General features: G+C 46.3%; 2 protein-coding genes across 7 annotated transcripts in view; both read left to right on the forward strand.

Annotated features, from left to right (window-relative positions):
• MXD4 (MAX dimerization protein 4) overlaps positions 1-3514 on the forward strand; it is a 14613-nt gene extending 11099 nt beyond the window's left edge. Inside the window, exon 6 of the mRNA XM_035005452.1 lies at positions 238-3514. Within this exon, the coding sequence (XP_034861343.1) occupies positions 238-395 (158 nt within the window). The 3' untranslated portion in view covers positions 396-3514. The remainder of the gene's footprint in view (positions 1-237) is intronic.
• A 4617-nt stretch (positions 3515-8131) lies between these two features.
• On the forward strand, positions 8132-23069 carry HAUS3 (HAUS augmin like complex subunit 3). Of its 6 annotated transcripts, XM_035005458.1 has the most exons (6): positions 8165-8220; positions 9069-9187; positions 9572-10618; positions 11608-12047; positions 14204-14432; positions 22747-23069. In XM_035005458.1, exons 3-6 carry the CDS (start codon positions 9710-9712, stop codon positions 22978-22980), a joined length of 1812 nt encoding a protein of 603 aa, XP_034861349.1. In that variant the 5' UTR covers positions 8165-8220; positions 9069-9187; positions 9572-9709; the 3' UTR covers positions 22981-23069. The 6 variants fall into 6 exon arrangements, with proteins under 6 accessions (XP_034861345.1, XP_034861349.1, XP_034861346.1 ...); XM_035005454.1 differs by having other exon boundaries at positions 8132-8220; positions 8959-10618; XM_035005455.1 differs by having other exon boundaries at positions 9069-10618.
• The last annotated feature ends 812 nt before the right edge of the window (positions 23070-23881 follow it).

A 23881-nucleotide genomic window follows, 5' to 3' on the forward strand; every position in this document is an offset into this window, starting at 1 on the left:
GAGGCGGGACGTGGCGGGACGTGGCGGGACGAGGTGGGTGAGGCACGGAGGGCAGCTGGTCTGTGCTCCAGGCCCCGTGTTCCTCACCAAGCTGCAGGCCTGGAGCCCGGTGCTTCCCCCACACCCCCACCCCTGGAGCCTCTGCTGCCTCCACGAAGGGCGGAGATGAGCCCTAACTTTGAAGGGAGCCCCGGCTGGCACCCCAGTTTCTGATCCTGCCCCCTCCGTTCTCCCCAGAAGTGGACGTAGAGGGCATGGAGTTTGGCCCTGGTGAGCTGGACAGTGTTGGCAGCAGCAGTGACGCGGACGACCACTACAGCCTGCAGAGTGGTGGCTGCAGCGACGGGGGCTACGGGCCCCCCTGCCGGCGGCCTGGCCGCCCTGGCCTCTCGTAGGCCCAGTGCCCTCTGCTCCTTGGCCCGCCTGCCTACCCGGCCAAGCGTGCCAGCCCTCCAGTCCTCGAAAGCCTCTCCGCGGGCCCGCCACTGTGCCATTCTGGAAGCTCCAGCTGCCGCCCGGGCTGCCCGCCTCCGCCTGCCTGCCGGTCAGGGCCTGCCGTGCCGCCCACCCCTCCCAGCTGGGCAGGGACCCCTGCAGGGAGACGGGGCCCAGCTCCCACATCCCGGAGCCCAGCGTAGCCGCCCACGGTCTGTTCTCAGATTCCTAATCATTCCAGAAGTATTAAATATCATTGCTGCAAATCTCGGCGGGCACCGTGTGAGGGGCTTAATGACCACTGCGGGGAGCTCAGACCCCAACCCTGGATCCCAGGAGAAAGGAGTGGACCGAGGAAGGAAGGAAGGCGTGGCTCTCCGTCCATCTGTCCATCTGTCTGTCAGTCCACGTAGGCTCCTGAGGCCTGGACAGAGGGACCCATGAAGGGCGGGACTCGGGTGAGCACCCTGGGGCAAGTGGGTGGAGAGGGTCCTTTGCACCCCACAGGTGTCAGGAGCCAGGGCTGGGCTCCTGGGGGCAGGCCAGGCCACCCCATCCCAAGCTGGGCAGCTTCTGCTCTGTTAGGTCCCTTGGATGTACACATGCACACGCCTGGGGACACGTGCCCACACGCACACGTGCCCACACGCACACGTGCCCACACGCAGACACACGTGGTCGCCGGACCCAGAGGCTACACGTCTTGGGGAGGGAGGCCTTCAAGGGTCATCTGGGCACCTGCTGGCCCCTGGCCTGCGCCTGGCTCCTCGTCCCACCCCAGCTCACCTGCACGGAGTCCTCAGGAGGCTTTCTCATCTACCTTTAAAAATAAAATAAATAAATTGCTGCACTGCCCAGCAGCCCAGAACAGGGCTCCCGGGAGAGAGGCTTTTTCCCCAAAATAAGAGAAACATTTTTAAAAGAGAAAAAAGCTCTAAGGACTCCCCGCCAAGTGACATCAGTGTGTGCTGCCTCAATTTCCTGTACGAGATTTTTGTACTCTATTTTCCTAGCCATTGTTGTGTCCTTGTTTGCTGAGGGGTGGGAGCGACCCAGCGTCTCAGGGACTCGTCTTGTCTGTCACCGTTGTCCAAGTGTGCCTTGTGTCCCGTGTCTGGCCCCGCCCCATCCACCACCACCAGCATCTCCCTTGTGGCGCAAGGGGCACCCCTGGCCTGCCCTGCAGGTGCCCTCCTAGCTTCCTCCCTGTGCCGCGGCCCCTCCCAGCAGCCACGGCTTTCTGGGAGTGAGAGACTGCGGGGCCGGTCAGGGGTTGTGTGGGCAGCTCTCTGTCACCTGGCTCCCCCAGTGACCCAGCGGCCCCCCCACCCCCCATCTTGCCCTCCCCAGCGGTCAGTCGGGGCCTGCCAGGCAGCCTGGCCTCCTGGTCAGGGGCCTGCTCACCAGAGAAATAGGTTCTCCCCTGTACCCATCTTGACCCTTCCCTGCTCCCCCGGCCTGGGGCGAGGGCTCCAGATTTCAGACATTGGCAGCTGATGAAGACAGCCCTTCCCCCTGGGTAGCCAGGCTTGGGCATCAGGAGGCTTCTCCTGGCCTTTTGTTCCTGAAGTCCTTGTCTGCACAGCAATATTTGGGTGGCGTGCTGTGGGGCTGGCCTGTAGCTGCATCTCCTTCCCTCTCTGGTGCATTGTAACCGATTTCCAGATTGTGGGGGAAAGTTCGTGTTTATTTTTGGTCAAGCCGATGGACACCCCAGGGTGGGTGGCCTACTGAGGCAGAATGGGGTCCCTGGAAACAGCTCTGGCACAGAACCTGCCCTGCAGGGGCTCGGGATGATGAGTGGAGAGCAGGCTCGTGGGAGGCAGTGTGTGAACTGGGGAGATTGTCCAAACATCTTGCTGGTGCTTGCAAGGAAAACTCTTCTGTCAGCATCTCCTTCCAGCTTCACTGGGGGTCTGCAGAGCCCAGACCAGCTTGTCCTGTCTGCCTGAGCATGCCACACAGTGCTTCTTGTGAGCACCAGCCCGCTCTGAGCAGGGTAGGAAGGCCCGAGTTGAAGATCCCGCTGCAGGAGACACAAGTCCAGGCCCCTGGGATGGTCTGTGCTCTCCGTTCTTGAGGCACCAGCTCCCCCAGTAGCTGGGGGCTCTGCTCCCACCCCAGCCAGCAGAATCCTCCCTGGGTGACCAACTGTGGCCCCCAGCTGACCTTCCTGGCAGCTCAGCCCGTGGCTTTTCAGGCCATGGTTCCCGCGTGGGCCGGGGGCCCCTCTCTGCCACCAGCAGACAGGCGAGGGGGGTGGTCCTCAGGGCCAGGGTCCGGTGCTAGCAGTTACTCACACATCCATCCTCCCCTCCCACGAGCTCCCTGCCTTTGCACGTGTTAGCTGTTGCTGGTGGCCGCAGAGACCCAGTGGGGGCCTGGCTTGAGGCCATGTTGGGTAACTGAGCATCGTTGAGTCTCTAGAAAGCAGATGGGACCAGAACAGGCCTGCAGGGGTGTCTGTGACCTCTATCCATGTGCCCTCCCACACCTATGTGGGCCACTGTGGCCCTCGGCCAGGATCCTGGAACCCCAGGCTCAGGTTTGGGTCCCCACCCTCACTGGGAGGTGACCCCATACACCAGGCCACCACTGCCCCAGTGCAGACCCAGCTGGCTGGGGAGACTGCAAGAAGGCTTCTTCTCCTTGGAGCTCTGGGCCCGCCTCTGTAGTTTGGGTCTTGGTGGCCCAGTGCCCAAGCCTGCCCTCCTGGGCTGATGGAGCTGTGTGCCCAACCACAGCCCTGTGGGCTTCCGCCCTCCTGTCTGCCCCAGACAATCCCCATCTGCTGAGTGAGGCAGGCTTCCCCGGCTCTACCAACCCCTGCCTCTCTCTGGGCCAGCTAACCTGGGGCCCCCTCCCCATGGCCATGTACACAGAATTCTGACCCCAGGCCACATCTAGGGCAGGTTCTTTGCCAGAGTCTGGGGCTGCCCAGGGGCCCTGGTGCTGGCCAGGTCAGCGCATCACAACATCCTTGCTGGAGAGAATTGGGCCACCCACCTGCCTGTTCACCGGGAGGGACTGTGCTGTACCATTCTGTCTTTGTAATATAAATACAGATTTTTATACCTCACCCCTCTGGCTTCCAGTTCTTTCCGTCACCATATCTGGCTCCCCTCCCCTCGGCCTCCATAGCGAGCCTGAGCCCACCGGTGACCTTGGCAGCCTTCACCACCCTGCCCACAGCTTCTGCTTTCAGGGAGGCCCAACATACCATGGTCCTTCCCCACTGCCAACTGGCTACCATGGAGACGCCACCATCGCGGCTGCCTCCCTGGATGGTCACACCTGGAGTTGGATGAAAGTGGAACCCCACCCCACCCCTGCCAACTGCCAACGAGATGCTCTTGCTGCCAGCATTCCTACTTTGCTCCTGGCCCTGGGGCTGGGGCACTGTCTCAGGAGGGCAGGTTGGCCCTTGGGGTGGTCGGTCTTAGGGTGGATAGCAGGTGTTCTCAGCCAGGTGCCCTTTCCACACAGCTGTAGTTGGCTGTCAGGATGCACCTTGAGAAACCTTCCTTGGACCTGTCCTCAGCATCCCCAGAATGTCCCAGGCATGGCCTTTGCCTGCTGCTGTGCAGGGTGAGGGTGTGAAATGGTGTGGCCCCAGCACAAGGCAACTAGGGGACAAAATGCTCAGGTAGTAGGGAGTTGGGTAGCCAGAACAGGACTTTCCTGGGGCCCCCCGGGGCGCCACGGCACACTGGAGATGGCTCAGTGATTCACTCTAGCAGGTTCTGGGGTGTCTGGGAGAGGACCTGCAGGGACCTCTTCCCTCCCTCAGCAGGCTGCAGCACTCACCTCTTGAACCTGGGTGAGTCCTCCAGGGGCACCTCTGGAAAACAAGGGAATTCCTACTGGGAATGCAGCTGGGGCTTGGGGTGTGAATGTAAATGAGCAGCTTTTGAATTCCAAATATTGCTAGGACTTCAAATCACCACCACCTTTTACGGACGTCATAAGGGCTCCAGCAGCTGGGCTAAGCACTTTGCGAAGTCAGAGCCTGCTGTCCTCACACTGGGCCCATCTCAAAGACAGAAAACTGAGGCTCAGAGAGGGTACCCACTTTCCCCGAGTCACCCACTGAGCCAGGGGGGCCTGGGATGGGACCCTGGTCCTCAGGGAAATCCCTCCTGCCACCAGAGTCCCATCTCCATATTCAGCCTGGATTACAGGCAATGCCCCTCAAGGGGGACACCTGTCTCCATGTCCACCCTTCTGCCCACGCTCTTCTTGGTAGGCAGAAGGGCCTCAGGGGCTCTTGTTGTCTGCCCCAGAACGAATCCCAGGTGCCTGCTTTCTCCCCATCTGCTCCTGCACCTTCGCAGTTCGCTTCCCTCTCCCACCCTTGCTTCCCTCTGTCCCTACGCACTCACCAGCCCCCCAGCTCCCAGCTCAGCTCTGTGACCTCCTCCTATGCCCCCTCCCATCACACTTCTGCCAGGATCAGGCCCCCAAAATTGGGTGGCAAGGCCCTTTCCATGCTGTTTCCTTTCCTCAGTTCCCAGTTCCCAGTTCCTAGCTGGGCCAGGCCCCCAGTGCATGCTAAGCCCACATGAGGATCTTTCCAGAATGTAAATGGGATTATGCCACTTGCCCGTTTAGCTTGCAGGGGCTCTCAACTGCCTCCTCATTGCTTTCTGCCTCCTCAGCCTGTCTTGAGGGCCTTCATGAGACCCCGAGCCCCCCTACCAGGCCCTTCACTTCCTCCTTCCTCTGAGCCCTTTTACCCCCAAACTCTCCCCATCCCCAATCGAACTATCTTGGTGAGCTCCTGACCCCAACCTGCTCTGAGTTTTTACTTTTGTTGCATGAATATCAATGTGATGGAAGACAAAAATCACTTTCTTCCCACCCTCTTCCTTGATACCCTAATGCTTTCTTCTGACTAGGCAGGATTTATAGGAAGAATAGAAAGAAGTGCCACTTTCTTGCTCTGCTGGAAGCTGAGAGTCATCCCGTCTCTGGCCCTCCTGGCTCTGGGGTTCTGCCCTCAAGGCTGCTCTCTGCCCCTCCAGGAGCCAGCTTGCGCTTCCTCTCCCCCTTGGTAGGCAGAAGGGCCTCAGGGGGTCTTGTTGTCCGCCCTCCCCCACACACAGCCTCCAGAACAAATCCCAGGTGACTGCTTTCTCCCCATCTGCTCCTGCACCTTCGCGGCTCGCTTCCCTCTCCCATCCTTGCTTCCCTCCATCATGGGAGTCTCCCTGCATCTGTCTCTGACCACTTTTTGTCACTTTTGTCACTGAGAATGTCACTCCTCTGCCTGGAAAAGCCCCCCACTCCTCTTATTGCTTGAAGAATGGAGTCCTGCCAGTACCAAAAACAGCGTTGAAGAACAAATGATCCTTAACATCAGACTTCCGGTTAGACATATCTAAAAACATATTGTCCAGAACCTAAAATACTTTTTAGTATCAGCAGGAGAAAAAAGATTCCTATAGGAAGAAGAGAAAAAGCAATCAGCGAGCCCACTTGCGGCTCACAGGTGTGCGAGGAGGCCTGCCTCCTCATGGGCTTCCTCGCGGAAGGTTCATCTGTGGGTTCCCTTCATCTTTTGACTCTGTAAGGACCCCACTAAGAGCCCGAACGATTTTGACTGGAGGAAAGAAACCTTGTCTTGGAAGTAAGTGTAACCTATTTGCTTCTTAAATCCCAAATGCAACCTGACCCTAATAAATCGAGTTTTCAAAGAAAGCTTCTGGGGGCTGCATGATTAAACCTGTCGTGTGTTGTTTGTACTCTGGGAGCTAAGAACATTGTGATTTCTACTTCATGTTTTTATGGCTTTTTTGGTCCCACAAACATCTTTCAAACAAATAACCACGGTCAGCAATTCAAAATCATACGGAGAATTTGTGGGCCCAGGAAATGACCCAGGAGTCTCGAGGAAATGTGGGATTCCAGAACAGCTCCCTATGCCTCATCCTCCTGTCCCTCACCCTCCTGTCCCACGGGGATCTTTCCAAAAAGCAGCCCCTTTTCTTTCTTCTCCTCTTTTCTAAGTTCCTCTTCTCAGTCTATAAACATCCCCAAGTTCCTCTCATCTGAAAACAAAACAAACCCAAACCCTCCCCCCACCCCACCCCACCCCACATTCCCACCCCCTCATCTTGTGTCATCCTGCTCCTCTCTCTCCCTCAGTCTTTGCCTCCTCAGCAAAACATCCTGAAGGCGCTGTCTGCACAGCTTCTACCACCCCCAGGGTCAGTGGCCAAGAGGAGTCCTCCTGGTCCATGGGCTCCAACCTTGCCTCCCCGCTCACCAGTCTCTTTCCTGGTCCAGTCCCAGCTTGTTTCAGGCGGGGTACCAATCTGTGAGTTTGTCCCCCTGTAATGTTTGCTTTTCAGATCATTTTAGGCTTTATTGTCACTTAGAAGAGGAAAATAAAAAAGGAAAACAAATGAAGGATTAATAAGAAGTATCTTTCCCTCAAGATGAATCCATGATTTCTGCTTTACACCATTCTTTTTTTTTGTCCCCTAAAAATATTAAGAAAAATTATCCAGAAAGACTTCTGCCCTTCCAATGTCCCATGAGACTAGTTCGTCTCCGACAAGCCACCTTCGGGTCATTTGATGCTGGGGGTGGAGGGAGAACCGACTTTGGAGTAAGGAGGGGTAGACGTGAGTCTGTAGAAGACCGGTGAGGGGTAAATGAGTCTGTCCGGTGGGGATACCGAGGGCAGCCCCGCAGGTGTGGCTGCTCTGGGCTGCCTTAGTGCAGCTGTCTCCCGCTCACGGACTGACCACCCATGTGCGGGGTCTGGCACCCTCCTTGGAAGGTGTTCCCTCTTGACTTACATACCTCTTCCACACATACCACGTGTGTTCCCATATTTTCAACTTTTTACAAGTTATATTTTGAGGGGCGCCTGGGTGGCTCAGTTGGTTAAGGGTCTGCCTTCTGCTCAGTCATGATCCCGGGGTGCCCAGGCCGAAACCCGCATCGGGCTCCCTGCTCAGCGAGGAGTCTGCTTCTCTCTCTGCCTCTCCCCATCCCCCCCGCTCGTGCTCTCTCTCTCTCTCAAATAAATGAATAAAATCTTTTTTTAATTATATTTTGAAAATGGGATTGTGGAGGAAGTCGGCTTTTGCTTAGCGGTCAGGTGAGGGCTTGGAATTGCGTGCTTTGCAAAACAACGTTCAACGCAAAATCTTGTAAAGCGAGTAATGACAGCTGAGCCTACAGACGCACCAGACGCTGCTCGGCTCGTTTTGGGTCCCGTAGTTGGTCCGCTCCCAAGACTTGTCGAAGGGACGCGCTCACTTAAACAGGTCCTGGCGGCGCAGAGCCCACCGGCCGGGCGGCCCCGGGCCGCGGCCAGGCGAGCTCCGGCGTGCTCCTGACCGCACCCGGCTTTCCCTAAAAACGGCCTCGTTAGAGGATGGGGGCCTGGGGAGCCGGAGGGCAGGACCGAGAGCCGACCTGAGCCGAGGAGCCCGTCCGGGCACAGCGCACCGCCGCAGGGCATAGGGCTCTAAGACCCGACCCGCTCCCAAGGCCCCCACCAGGCCTGGCGCACCCCGGCCCCGCCCCGCGGCGGGAGCCAACCAGCTCGCCCCCACCGGTTGACGTTCGGCCGGAGGGCGGACCGGCACCCTGCTCAGCTCCGCCCCAAAGTTCCTCCTCGCCACGCCCGCCTCCTCCGACACCACGCCTGCGCAGACGGCCAGGCCACGCCCTGTCTCTGCCCTCTGCGCGCGCAGCGCTCCCGTGAGGCAGTGCGAGGCGTGGAGCGCGGCGGCGGGCTTCTGAGGCGCGCGAACGGAGCTTCCAGAGGTGAATGGCGGCAGCCTCTCTTGGGGCTGTGGGAGCGGCGCCGGTCCCCCAGCTGCCTCTTCTAAGCAGGCACCCCTGGGGACTCCTTCCAGGCGCGCGAGTCGGGGTCCGCAGGGCTTGGGGCCACGGGCGAGGGCAGGCGGGAGGTGGGCGTCAGCGGGGAGCGCGGCGCGGGTGAGTGAGGCGCCGTCCGGTCGGGGGCGGGGCGGGAGCTGGGCTGAAGCGGGTAGTCCGGGAGGGGGCGGGGCGGGGGCGGGGCCTCGGCGGGGCGGGGCCTCGGCGGGGCGGGGCGCGGGCGGGGCCGCGGGTGAGTGGTCTCGCGCGGCTCCGGCGGGGGCGGGGCCGCTGCTGGTCCTGCGGGCGGCGGCGCGTGCTGTCGCGCCGCCGGTACGCGGGCGGTCGTCCCAGAGCTCCACGGAGTGCGCCGCGCGGGCCTGGCGTCTGTGCAGTTTGCCTTTAACGCTAGTTCGGCGGCTTTTGCGGGTGTGTGTGACTAACATGCGTCCGTGTCGCGCGTGTGTCTGTGCGGCCGGTCGCCGTCCGTGGAGCTCCCTCGGTGAGGTCATCGGGGGCGGTTCGGCGGTGCGTTGGTTGCAAAGGGGCGAATGCCGCCCGTGTTTTTACCACCGTTTGCTTAGTTCTTTGGCACTTGGGAAGTGGCGGGTGCTTGGGTTTCGGGTTTCGGGGTTATTTTGCTTTAGTCTTTTGAAGCGTGGTTGACGCGCACCGTTGCATTAGTTTTGGGTGCACGGCGTAAGGGCCGGACGCTGTACCTTGCGAGATGGAACCGCATTAAGTCCTGACGCCATCACCGTACATCGTGGCCTTTTTCCCCCTTTGCTGAGGAGTTTTAAGATCAGTTTGAGAACGGTTCTTCAGTCTGAAGCCTGATGTTGCCTGCACTGGGTTGGCCGTCTCTGGACATTGATTCCTGTGTGAATGGCGGATGCTGATTTGAGTCGCTGAGGTAAACATTTCGTTGACTCTTCCTCGAGGACATGTCGTATTTATTTCTCTTCTCTTACTTGGGAACTGGGTGCGGGGAAGAGGCTGCTTAGCCGCAGGCTGGCTTGGACTTGTTTAGATAAACTGAATGAAAGAACTGAGCTGCTTCGTAAGAGACCATGTATTTTTAATGACTGTCTTTGGAAAGATTTTCTTGCTAATTGGTTTTCATTATTTTTGCAGTGTTCTCAGTAATAGCCTAATTTGTTTATCTTCATCAGACATTTCAGCTATAACTACCTCTGGGTTAGATGGTTCCCAGATATGCTGTGATATTTATCAGTATCGTCCTTTTACAAATACAGTTACTTTACTTATGGTCTAATACCTGTTTTTCCTCCCCCAGGAGAAGTCAGATTCTAAAAATATTTTTTCCCTTCTCTGTGGACTTGACATAAAATTAGTTTTGTTTGTGGTCTTGGGTTTATTTTCTAAATAGCAACATAAACCCGTATCTGTTACAAAGAAATTGGGTACTTAAACCATGAGTTGTGGAAAAGAGTTTGTGGAAACATTAAAAAAAATCAATTATCCCAAAGCTGATACTCTCAATGGGGAAGATTTTGACTGGTTGTTTGAGACTGTTGAAGATGAATCATTTCTGAAGTGGTTTTGTGGGAATGTGAATGAACAGAATGTATTGTCTGAAGAAGAATTGGAAGCTTTTGGCATTCTTCAGACATCAGGCAAGCCTATCCTAGAAGGAGCAGCGTTGGATGAAGTTCTTAAAACCTGTAAAACTTCTGATTTGAAGACATGTATCTTGGATGACAAAGAGCTAGAGAAATTAGAGATTGAGGTTCAAACTCTGCAGAAGTTGAAGAACCTAAAAATTCAGCGACGTAATAAATGCCAGTTGATGGCTTCAGTAACAAGCCACAAATCTCTGAGGTTAAATGCTAAAGAAGAAGCGGCCACTAAAAGGCTGAAGCAGAGTCAAGGAATTCTAAATGCTATGAATACTAAGATAAATAATGAACTTCAGGCTCTTACTGATGGAGTTGCAAAATTGATGATGTTTTTCAAACATTCTAATTTGGATCAAGGGACAAATCCACTGGTGTTTTTATCTCAGTTTTCCTTGGAAAAATATCTAAGCCAGGAAGAGCAGAGCACAGCAGCATTAACTTTATATACCAAAAAACAGTTCTTTCCGGGTATACATGAAGTAGTTGAAAGTTCAAATGAAGAAAATTTTCAACTTTTAGATATACAAGCACCATCTATTTGTGATAGTCAGGAAGTCCTCGAGGAGAGATGGCTAGAGATGGCTAGGCTGCAGCTAGCTTACGTTTGTGCTCAACATGAGTTAATTCACTTGAAAGCAAGTAATTTGAGCATGAAGTCGAGTATACAGTGGGCAGAGGAGAATCTTCATAGCCTCACTAGCAAGGTAAACATGAGAAATGAGACTGGATTCGTACAGTAATTGTTGTTCATAATGGAAGATATGTTAATATTAAAATACTTTAGAAAGGGGGATGAAACAAGTACATTTGTAACATAATGTAACAAATGTAACATAAGTTACATTTTCTTATTTTCTGTTTATTTATTGCTTAGTTTTGATGTATTTCAGTGTTTCATACAAATAGATCTTCATATCAGTAGAGGGCAAAAATAGTAATTATAACCCAATCACATTAGCTAATTTTAAACAAAAGTACTTTTTCTGAAATTGAAATTCGTGTTGGTTCGGACTCAGAAGACACTGAAATTCCCTCTTTTATGATGTATGGGTAAAGAGCTTTGTTGCTTTGTTACGGGTGTCCTGCCTTGTTTGGTGCTAATGAAGTCAGGGACCCAGTTCAGTGGACTGAAACCCTGATTTTTTTGTTGAGAATGTACAGATGTAGTGCCCATATCCATCTGCACTCTTGGAAAGCTTGCAGTCTTGGTAATATAACCACTATGTAATTGAGTGAAAATACAGCTGAAATTGAGTATCAGCACCAAGTGAGTTCATATAACTGACACAAACTTGGGAATAACATATGAGGTTCCTCACTCTTTGCAAGTGCTAAAATCAGCTGACAGACTAGGAGCATAGCTACTGGGACTATTTTAGTTTTAAGAAAAACTTAGAATAGTGTACATTTGCATTCAGTTAGTAGTGCACTAATGATTTTTATTAAGTAAGACAAGCATGACAAGGTGTCTGTTTTGGTAGCCATTATTGTATATATGTGGTAGTAATAGCGTTAAAATTTAGCAATTTACCCACGCTTTTCCTTTTTTAAACTGTGATTTTGGCTTTTGTTAACATGAAATTAGTTTTTATTAGCATGTTATCTGATAAACTAAAATGGGAAGTAAAAATAAGTTTAAAACTATTTCAACATTATACTTACTGCTTTAAATGTAATTGCTTTTTCTGTGTAGGCTCTTGGCAAAGATAATTTGGATGCTAAAATTTCTAACTTGAATAGTGAGATTCTGAAACTTGAAGAACAAATCTCTCATATGAAAGATAGAAGTTTGCCTGCTGTGGTAAAAGAGAATGCCCAGTTATTGAATATGCCAGTTGTAAAGGGAGATTTTGATCTACAGATTGCTAAACAAGACTATTATACAGCAAGACAAGAGTTAGTTTTAAATCAGTTGATAAAGCAAAAGGCATCTTTTGAACTTCTACAATTATCATATGAAATTGAATTGAGAAAGCATTGGGACATATATCGTCAACTTGAAAATTTGGTTCAAGAGCTTAGTCAAAGTAATAGGATGCTCCACCAACGATTAGAAATGCTAACAGACCCATCAGTATCTCAGCAGATAAATCCAAGGAATACCATTGATACCAAGGACTTTTCTACTCATAGGTATGCATCTTTGTTTCTTTTCTTTTTTTTTTTTTTTAAAGATTTTATTTATTTATTTGAGACAGAATGAGAGAGAGAGAGAGCACATGAGAGGGGGGAGGGTCAGAGGCAGAAGCAGGCTCCCTGCCGAGCAGGGAGCCCGATGCGGGACTCGATCCAGGGACTCCAGGATCATGACCTGAGCCGAAGGCAGTCGCTTAACCAACTGAGCCACCCAGGCGCCCTGCATCTTTGTTTCTTTAGTAATTGTTTTTTTTTTTTTGCTTTTGTAAAATACTGTAGAGAGTTTGAACTAATATTGTGGAAGTTTAAAACATTCTTTGCTCTCTGTTTTTGGCCTTCTGTTCTCTTCTTTCACTTTTCTTGCATATGACTCTTTCCTTTTGAATATCTTGCTCTCTTTTCCATTCATGTTAAACCTGGAAGTAGCTGTTTTAGAGCTGAGTTGGATGGGTTGGTGGAGTGAATATATACAAGGTCTTATTCACCTTTGGGCACCATTATTTAGATACTTTGAGATTGAGGCAGGAGTTTTAACTGCAGGGAGTTTGAATACATTTTGGTGTGTAGTTGGTATTGCTAGGCAGAGAACTGATTGCATTCAGAAAAGGTGTCGGCGGAGAGAGGGGAAAACGGACTTTGTTTCTTGTCAGGTGAATCAGCGAGAATGAATGCTTGCTCCCAACCTCTTCTGGATGTCTAAGCAATTGATGGTATAGGGATACTAAAATTGGAGGACTAAAGTAGTCAAAGGCCTCAAAAATCTGGATCCTGCTCCTGATTTTTCTCTAGTGCTAGAGGAAAATCACTAATCTTTTTGTTTTGTTTTGTTTTTTAAGGTTTTACTTATTTATTTGAGAGAGGGAGAGAGCGAGCACGAACAGGGCGAGGGGCAGAGGGAGAAAGCAGACTCCCTGCTGAGCAGGGAGCCCAATGTGGAGCCCTTTGTGGGGCTGTATCCCAGGACCAAAGGCAGACACTTAACCAACTGAGCCATGCAGGCGCCTCTCCTTTTTTTTGTCTTATTAATGAGGTGAGGGGCATGGAAAGGGTGACACTGACATCATGAGCTAAGAATGGTTCCCCCCTGAAATTGTGTAGTCATGTCCCACAAGAACAAAATTGGCAGCCTTGGACTTGAACCAGTTTTATGAACTCTGTTGCAAATTGTTAAAATAATTAAAAATATATATTTTTTTGAAATAGAAGAAAAAGGACAAACCCTTTTTGTCAGAAATGTGTAGAAAATGTTGCCTCACATTTTTCCATTTGTTCCAAAGGATTTTCTGCCATTAATATTTGAAGTGTTAAATGGGCCTCATAGCTCATTAGGAATTTAATTTGACAATCAAATATGGATAAGACTGGAGTAGCAAGTTTATTTCTGTAGCTCTTTATTGTTTACATTTCTTTTTACATTATTTTCAGTTTTTCTCTTTTAAATTCTCTACAATGCTGTAATGATAGGTATGTGACATGAAAAATGTAGTCTCAGAGGTTGACTTGACCCAGGTATCAAAAGACCGCCAGAACTTAGACCTGGGTCTTCTGTTTCGAGCTCGTTGCTATTTCTACTATAGCATACTTGTATTCTGTGAAAGAAATGTTTTCTTGGGCAGTATCTCTGAAACATACTTTGTTTGAAGTAGGATAATGGCAGTTAAAAGTCAAAAAATATATTTAAAACTTGGGGGATGAGAAAGTAGAAGCAGATACAGTAATTACAATATGTATTTCTGTAATGAGATAGTATTTTATTTTATTTTTCTTACATATATATTTTAAAGATTTTATTTATTTGAGAGAGAGAGCGTGAGAGAGAGAGAGAGCATGAGCAGGGGGTGGGGGTAGAAGGAGAAGCAGACTCCCCGCTGAGCAAGGAGCCTGATATGGAACTGGATCCCAGGACCTTGGGATCATGACCTGAACTGAAGGCAGATGCTTAACCAACTGAGCCACCCAGGTGCCCTGTAATGAGAAAGTATTTTAGCTGGAATGTTTTTGGTTGCTTGATTTAGCAGCAGATTAATTTTTTTCCAGGTTAATATTTTTAATCTGTTATATATCCCCAAAGATGCCCAATAAAGTGAATTATAATTCTGAAAATTGTACTGATTTGAGAATTTTCTCCTGTAATTTTTATTTTCACATTTTAGGCTTTATCAACTTTTAGAAGGAGAGAATAAGAAAAAAGAATTATTTATAACCCATGGAAACCTGGAGGAAGTGGCTGAGAAATTAAAAAAGGATGTTTCTTTAGTACAAGATCAGTTGGCAGTATCTACTCAAGAACATTCTTTCTTTCTGTCGAAACTGAATAATGATGTGGACATGCTTTGTGATACTTTGTATCAAGGAGGAAATCAGCTTTTGCTTAGTGATCAGGTGAGTGCTCGCCACAGTAACTGAAAATGCTGTAAAAAAATGTTTTTTGTAAAAGATAATAAAATGTTAACACGAGGAAAACACTATTCCAAATCCTATTGTCCTACTATAAAATTTATTTTTTTATATCTTAGTTTTTGTTCACATATAAATATATTTTTCAGATGGTTTTGATCAATGTCAACAGAATTTTAAGAACTTACAAAATATTTCAGACAAAAAAGGATATGTAATGTTTACACTAAGAATTTAAAGAAAAATCAAACCACCCCTGTATTTTACCTGTCTCAGCAAATAGAGGGCTATTATCTTTAAAGTGTTCTGTGACAGCTTGCTTCTACTAACAGCATTTCCCTTCCTTCATCAAGGAGAACTACACTTAATTTTATTGTTTGCTTGCCTTTATTTATATTTTTATTACACATATATATTCTTAGATTGTATATATATATTTTTAATTTTATTTATTTGAGAGAGAGAGAGAGAGAGAGCACGGGCACGAGTGGGGGTAGGGGCAGAGGGACAAGCAGACACCCTGCTGAACAGGGAGCCTGGGCATGGGGCTTGATCCCAGGACCCTGGGATCACGACCCGAGCCAAAGTCAGACACTTAACTGATTGAGCCACCAGATGCCTCGCTAGACTGTATATTGTCCAGTTTATATGTTTTTGAAGTTTATGTATGTGGTTTCTTACATATATTTTTTACTAACTTGCTTGTTAATATTAAGATACTGAGATTCATCCATGTTGCCATATGTAAAGCTCTAGTTCATTTATAGTTTTCTTTCTCTTTTCGGTTCTTTTTTTTACTTATTTATTTGAGAGAGAGCGAGAGCACGCGCACACAGCGGGGAGAGGGAGAGGGAGAGAATCTCAAGCAGACTCTGGCTGAGCTCGGAGCCCAGCTTGGGGCTCGATCTCACAACCCATGAGATCATGGCTTGAGCCGAAATCATGAGTCCAACGCTTAACCAGCTGAGCCACCCAGGCACCCCTATGGTTTTCTCTTTTATATCGTTAGTATTCCATTTTATGAAATCCCACGGTTTAATTATCTGTTATGTTGACAGACATCTAAGTTACTTTCAGTTTTTGCTCTTGTGGATTATCTTGCTGTGGATGGTCTTGCTGTATGTCTCACAGCTGCTCATGTGTGTGCACATGCACACTCTCAGTGAGGAGTAGAATTGCTGTATCACAGGTTCAGTTTTCAGGATACATCAAATTGTTTTCCAAAGTGGTTGTACCATATTACATCAGCAGTGTCAAAGAGATCCTGTTTATCCATATCCATTTCATCATATAACGTTCTCTGATTTATAAATTTTTCTCAATCTGGGGATATAAAATAGCATCTGATATAGGTTGTAATTTCCATTTCCCTGATTTGTTTACTGGGCATTCATCTTTTTCTGAGAATTCCTTGTTCATCTCCTGTGCCTGTTTTTTTGTTTTTTTAAAGGTATATTTATTTGAGAGAGAGAGGGAGTGCTTGCTGGCATGGTTTAGGCTGGGGGCGTGGGTAGGGACAGAGGAGTCTTAAGTAGAACCTGTGCTGAGCACAGAGCCCTCATAGCCCTGAGATCACGACCTGAGCCAAACCCAAGAATCAGCGGCCTGATCTCAGGGTCGTGAGATTGAGGCCCAGGTTGGGCTCTGTGCTCACTGTAGGGTCTGCTTGAGAGTCTCTCTCCCTTTCCCTCTGCCCCTCCCCCCACTCATGCATGCATGCTCTCTCTCTAAAATAAATACCTAAAATCTTTAAAAAATTCATTTGTAGGAGTTTATATATTTCAAGTGGCAATTCTTTGTCAGTTTTTTTTTTTTTTTTAAGATTTTATTGACAGACACAGCGAGAGAGGGAACACAAGCAGGGGGAGTGTGAGAGGGAGAAGCAGGCTTCCCGCTGAGCAAGGAGCCCGATGCAGGGCTCGATCCCAGGACCCCGGGATCATGACCTGAGCCGAAGGCAGACGCTTAACGACTGAGCCACCCAGGCGCCCCTCGGTTTTGTGTGTTATATATATTCACTCTCTATTTGTAGCTTGTCTTTTTTACTTTCTTTGTTTTCAGATTTTTTTTAGCATTTTAATTTTTATGTAGTTTATTATTATTATTATTTTCTTTTCTTTTCTTTTTTCTTTTTTTTTTTTTTTTAAAGATTTTATTTATTTATTTGACAGAGAGAGAGATAGCAAGAGCAGGAACACAAGCAGGGGGAGTGGGAGAGGGAGAAGCAGGCCTCCCACCAAGCAGGGAGCCTGATGTGGGGCTCGATCCCAAGACCCTGGGATCATGACCTGAGCCGAAGGCAGACGCTTAACGACTGAGCCACCCAGGTGCCCCTTCTTTTCTTTTCTTTAAAGATTTTATTTGCGAGAGAGAGAATGAGAGACAGAGAGCATGAGAAGGAGGAGGGTCAGAGGGAGAAGCAGACTCCCTGCTGAGCAGGAAGCCTGATGTGGGACTCGATCAAGTGTGCCTTTCCACAGGCTTGCCTGCTTTTTCTTTTCTTTTTTTTTTAATTTTATTTATTTATTTATTTATTTATTTATTTGAGAGTGAGCGGGAGAGAAACAGCATGAGAGGGGAGAGGGTCAGAGGGAGAAGCAGGCTCCCCGCTGAGCCGGGAGCCCGATGTGGGACAAAAGTACATTCATATATTGTGCAACCATGACCACTATACATTTCCAGAGTTTTTTCACCATCCCAAATAGAAACATTAAACAATAAACAGTAATTTTTCTCTCCTTCCTCCCCAGCCCCTGATAACTTCCTTTATTTTTTATTTATTTATTTATTTATTTATTTATTTATTTATTTATTTATTTATTTATTTGACAGAAATAGAGATAGCGAGAGCAGGAACACAAGCTGGGGGAGTGGGAGAGGGAGAAGCAGGCTTCCAGAGGAGCAGGAAGCCCGATGCGGGGCTCGATCCCAGGACCCTAGGATCATGACCTGAGCCGAAGGCAGACACTTAATGACTGAGCCACCCAGGCGCCCCGCCCCTGATAACTTCTATTCCACTTTCTGTCTCAGTGAATTTGCCTACTCTAGGTACCTAATATAAGTGAAATCCTACAACATTTGTATGATTAAGTTTTATCCATGTTGTAGTATGTGTCAGAGTTTTATTCCTTTTTATGGCTGAGTAATACCCCATTGTGTGCATGTAGTACATTTTGTTTATCTGTTTGTCTGTTGATGGTCACTTGGGTTCTTTCCACCTTTTGGCTGTTGTGAATAATGCTGCTGTGAACATTGGTGTACAGGTATCCGAGTCCCTGTTTTTGTTTCTCTTGGGTATATACCTAGGAGCAGAATTGCTGGGTCATGTGGTAATTCTGTGTTTAACTTTCTGAGGAACTGCCTGACTTACACGGCAGCTACACCATTTTATATTCTCACCTGCAGTGCACAGGGTTCCAGTTTCTCCATATCCTTGCCTACACTTGTCATTTTCCTTTTTTAAAAAATATATAATCGCCATCCTAACTAATAGCCTGAATTGATTATGATTTTTTTTAAATCTATTACTGATTTTGTCTCCTAGATCTACTAATTTTATAAAAACCTCCTATGATGGCAGCTTTGAAGCTCTATTAGTTTTTTCTTTATACTTGAGTCTATTTTATAAGTTACAGTTAGTTGACCCTTGTACAGCGTGGGTTTGAACTGCATCTGTCCACTTGTATGCAAACTTTCTTCAAAAAATAAATACAGTGCAGTACTATAAATGTATTTTCTCATGATTTTCTTAACATTTTCTTTTTTCTAGCTTTATTATAAGATTATAGTATATAATACACATAACATATGATATACGGAATATATGTTTATCAGCTGTATGTCAACAGTAGGCTACCAGTAGTTAAGTTTTGGGGAAGTCAAAATTTATACACAAATTTTCGACTCCACAGGAAGCCGATGCCCTAAACCTTCCCCCTGACTCCCGCGTTGTTCAAGATTCAGCTGTATATCTAAGTTTCAAATTGTGGTGAATAATCCTGGTGGTTTGAATTGCAGTGAATTAAACTATTTAGTGTTACATAATGATCTTCTCTATTCTTACTGTGCTTCTTGTCTTAACAGTGTCTTTTCTAATATTAATATTTCTATGCCCTCTTTCTTTTGGCTAGTATTTGAAGGTATATGTTTTTCACCTTTACTTACACATCTTTTTTATTCTTCCTTTTTACTTAGCAGTATGAAATAAACATTTTCACTCTGAATAATTTTAATTATTAATGCTACAGTAATTTCTGTAACCAGTCCACCATTGTTGAATATTTTTTGATAGTCTTCATTTTTTTTTTTTTTGCTCTTGAGTGATATCATGTACATCCTGTGTTACAGCTTTTTGTTGTTAAATACTTTAATTTGGATGAATTCTTGGAAGTAGGACTATTGGGTTTCTTAGGTATGTACCTTTTTTTTTTTTGGTCTTTGATGCTGTCATCTTGCTTTTCCAAGAGTCACACCTATTTTCATTGCTACCAGCACGATTTAAATGTCTCCTAGACACCATCGATCATACGGTACACCATCATTTTGTGAATTGCTAAAAAAAAACCTTCTCTGTTAAATTGGCATGATTTTTTTTTTAAGATTTTATTTATTGGAGAGAGAGAGCGCATGAGAGAAAGCTAGAGAGAGCACTAGCAGGGGAAGGGGCAGAGGGAGAAGCAGGCTCCCCACTGAGCAGGGAGCCAGACGCGGGACTTGATCCTAGGACCCTGGGTGAGATCACTACCTGAGCTGAAGGCAGAGGCCTAACCCACTGAGGCACCCAGGCGCCCCAGCACAGTACTTTCTTATTTAAATTTTTATTGAATACTTACCAGAAGATATCTTTTAGGTACAGACAGATTTTTATTATATCACTCTTGCATATACACCTTAAATGAAATATACACAGTTAAAATCATTAGGGTATTTCAAAGCTTCACACTTAACATGAAGTTCTTCTTCTTTAAGACTTCATTTATTTGACAGAGAGCACAAGCAGAGGGAGCGGCAGGCAGAGAGAGGGAGAAGCAGACTCCCCACTGAGCAGAGAGCCCGATGCAGGGCTCGATCCCAGGGTCCCAGGATCATGACCTGAGCCGAGGGCAGACGCCCAACCACTGAGCCACCCAGGCGCCCCTTCTGTGTTATTTTTTGACTCAAAATTGTTGTCTTTATTTTTCTACACTATGGAGAATGTTGGTGATAGCAAAAAAAACTAATAGCCCAATTAAAAAATGGGCTAAAGACTTGAATAGACTTTTCTCCAAAGAAGACATACAAATGGCCAACAGGTATATGGATAGTTGCTCAGTGTCACTCATCATCAGGGAGATGCACATCAAAACCACAATGAGATATCTCCTTACACCTGTTAGAGTGGCTAATAGCAAAAAAGCAAAATCAGGGGCACCTGGGTAGTTCAGTCTGTTAAGTGTCTGACTCTTGGTTTCGGTTCAGGTCATGATCTCATGGGTCCTGGGATCAAACCCTGGGTCTGCATCAGGCTCTGCACTTAGCAGAGAATCTGCTTGAGGATTCTCTCCTGCCCTCCCCCAACTCACATGCTTATGCATGTGCATGCACTTTGTCTCTCTCAAATAAATCTTAAAAAGCAAAAAAAGTGTTGGTGAGAATGTGGAGAGATTGGAACCCTTGTACCCTGCTGGTGGAAGTCCAAAATGGTGCAGCCGCTGTGGAAAACAGTATGGAGTTTTCTCAAAAAAATTAATGATCCATATGATCCAGTAATTCCACTTCTGGGTATTTAAACAAAAGAATTTAAATCAGGATCTTGAAGAATTATTAACACTCCTACATCCATTGGAACTATTCCTAATAGCCAAATTATGGAAACAATGTCTGCCAGTGGAAGAATGGATAAAGAAGATGTGATGTATACACACAAAGTATTATTTAGCCTTAATAAAAAGAAATCCTGTAATATGCGACAACATGGATGAACCTTGAGGAAATTATGCTGAGTGCAATAAACCAGTCACAAGGACAAATAATGTATGATTCCACTTACAGAGATTATCTAAAATAGTCAAACTCAGAGACAGAGGATAGAATGGTGGTTAGCAGGGATTGGAGAGGGGGGGAATTGGGTTAATCAACAGGTACAAAGTTTGTCATGTAAGGCACATACATTTTAGAGATAGGCTGTACAACGTTGTACCTGTAGTTAACAGTACTCTGCTGTACTCTTAAAAATCTGTTGGTGGGGGGCGCCTGGGTGGCTCAGTCGTTAAGCATCTGCCTTCGGCTCAGGTCGTGATCCCAGAGTCCTGGGATCGAGCCCCGCATCGGGTTCCCTGCTCAGCAGGAAACCTGCTTCTCCCTCTCCCACTCCCCCTGCTTGTGTTCCCTCTCTCACTGTGTCTCTGTCAAATAAATAAAATCTTTAAAAAAAAAAATCTGTTAAGGGGGAGATCTCATGTTAAGTGTTCTTATCACAGTAAAAAAATTTTTTTAATGTTGGTGATAAAGCATTTCTTATGAGTGGCTAATAATAATTACATGATGCTCTCAATTATAAAATGGTATGGGTTTCAGATACTTTAAAATGTGAAGGATTGCATCCTAGAATCACTAAAGTATGGTGATTTCACTATAATCTTACTGGGTGTAATTATTTAATGTTTTTTCCTAACCCAGTGAAATATAAAAGTGCCATATGTATAAACTTTAGTTTTCATTTTTGTTGCTAGTAACAGAAGGATATTTTTCAGTATCTGTGGGAATATTATTTTAGCAACTATTAAGATCTTTAGTACTGAAATTGAAGGTGAGATTATAGTTTCTCATTCAAGTTTACCAAGTTTTCCTCAAGAGAAAACCACTTAATGTATTACTTGATTTTGTCAAAGTGTAATTGAAGAAGTACTGCTCTCTGGAACTGGCATTTATGACAGGTGTAAAGCAGTCATTCTTGAACTTATTAGAATCACCAGCGAGCCTGTTGGAGTTTGAGTAATTTAGTGTGCAGTAGGGTACAGGAGTATGTGTTCATAACAAGTACCCCAGGTGATTATCATGCTCATGGACCATGCTGAGAAGGTGCAGAAGGTTGAGATAAAGCTATAGATTTTCTCTTTGGTGATAGTGGCTGGAAATTTACAGAAGTAGAATACTTGATTAAAAACCCATGGAAACTTGTTAATAAACAGCTTTTAATGTTAGGAAGTGAGGCATTTCATTTTGTTACATGTGAAGGGCTGGCATATCTAGGTTCTTTTTCTTTTTTTAAAGATTTTATTCATTTGAGACAGAGCATGAACATGGGGGAGAGGGAGAAGCAGATTCCCTGCTGAGCAGGGAGCCTGACGAGGGGCTAGATCCCAGGACCCAGAGATCATGACCTGAGCTGAAGGTAGACGCCTAACCATCTGAGCCACCCAGGCATTCCCCCCCCCCCTTTTTTTTTGATTTTATTTATTTGAGAGAAAGAGGGAGAGCAAGCACAAGCGGGGGCAGATGGAGAGGGAGAAGCAGTGGCGTGTCTAGGTTCTTGAGCAGGAGGATTACATGGTAAGTTGGGATTGTTGAATGTCATATGTAATTCTATTTTCTGTAACACTGTGAAAAAAGAAAAATGGAGATTTCTGTTGAGGTGATTCTTTTTTATTGGTAATTGCTTCATTTCAAGGCTTTCTCAGTACCACTCAGACCGAGATTAGGCTAAAACAAGGTTTGATCAATTAAGTGGAATATAAGCTCCATAAAGGAGATGGTGTTCTTGTATCTGTAGTCTCTAAAACAGTGCTTGGCATATGGTAGACATTTAGTAATATTTGTTGAATGTATGAATATACATTATAGTTTATATATCAGGTACTCTTTAGGAAGTAACAGTTTGCTTTGAATCCCTTAAAATTATCTATTGAAAGCTGTTGCAATTGACTTTACATAGAATTTATATTAAACCTACTGTGGATTTTTAATTGAGGTTCATTTATCATTAAAATCGTGGGAATAATTACATCATTTGAATTTTTTTTTTAAGATTTTATTTATTTGAGAGAGGGAGGGAGCACAAGCAGGGAGGAGGGGCAGAGGGAGAGGGAGAAGCAGACTCCCTGCTGAGCAGGGAACCTGACTCAGGGCTTCATCCCAGGACCCCCCCGCCTCTCCCCCCCACCTTCGGCTCATGACCTGAGCCGAAGGCAGATGCTTAACCGACTGAGCCACCCAGGCACCCCTATCGTTTGGATTCTTTGCGTGTAAATTACATCTTAAATTTATAATTACTATTACAAATAGAGCTTTTATAGTAAAAGCATTTTTCTTTTTCTTTTAGGAGTTAACAGAGCAGTTTCATCAAGTTGAATCCCAACTGAATAAGCTAAATCATCTTCTTACTGATATTCTTGCTGATGTGAAGACAAAAAGAAAAATTTTGGCATCTAATAAACTGCATCAAATGGAAAGAGAATTATATGTATATTTTTTAAAAGATGAAGATTATCTGAAAGATATTGTGGAGAATTTAGAAAACCAATCAAAGATTAAGGCTGTTGGTCTTGAAGATTGAAAATTACTAAAAACTGAGTACTACATATGCTGTTTTAATATTTTATATATTAGGAAAATATAGCTAATAAACCCTACTAAAATTTTAAATTTGAGGCCTATGGAACATTTCATTTAATTAATTCAAGTATTACATTGGTTTGTTTTTTCTTTATATAGTATGTTCAAAGTACTACCAGTGCTTTTTATGAATTAACCATTTGCTTGGTGGCACTTAGTTCAGGTAATCTTTTACTTACAGGGAAAAAGCATTATATAATGCAAATATTTCTTAATAGAATTAGTTCTAGCTCTCCTTTACTGTTTTTTTTTAGAAATAGAAATTTTCTGCTGTTAAATATTTTAAACTTTTGTAGAACTTTGAATCAGCATTGTTAAACCTGTGGACCCTAGTATACGGAATAGCCAAGTCCCCTCATGTTTGGGTATAAAGTAAAACTCAGCCACTCAAACTGTGTAATTCCCTTAATTCCCTGCTATAGACTTTGAGACTCTCCTCCTGTTTGCGTCCCAAAAAATGTCAGGTGTCCTTTGACCATTGTTCATTTTAGCAGCTGGGTCCTGGGGGCTCAAAATTTCTGCAGGACAGATCTTAGCGGTATTTGGACTTCACTGTGACTTACACATTTTGGAAGGCAGCTGTGCTCACCACTCTACCACCAACGCCGGCTACTTACACATTTTTTTTTTTTTAAGATTTTATTTATTTGACAGAGACACAGCAAGAGAGGGAACACAAGCAGGGGGAGTAGAAGAGGGAGAAGCAGGCTTCCCGCAGAGCAGGGAGCCCAATGCGGGGCTCGATCCCAGGACTCTGGGATCATGACCCAAGCCGAAGGCAGACGCTCAACGACTGAGCCACCCAGGTGCCCCTACGTACACATTTTGAAAATACCGTACAA

This window comes from Mirounga leonina, unplaced genomic scaffold (assembly GCF_011800145.1).
Source record: "Mirounga leonina isolate KUSES-001 unplaced genomic scaffold, KU_Mleo_1.0 Mir_129, whole genome shotgun sequence".
NCBI lineage: Eukaryota > Metazoa > Chordata > Mammalia > Carnivora > Phocidae > Mirounga > Mirounga leonina.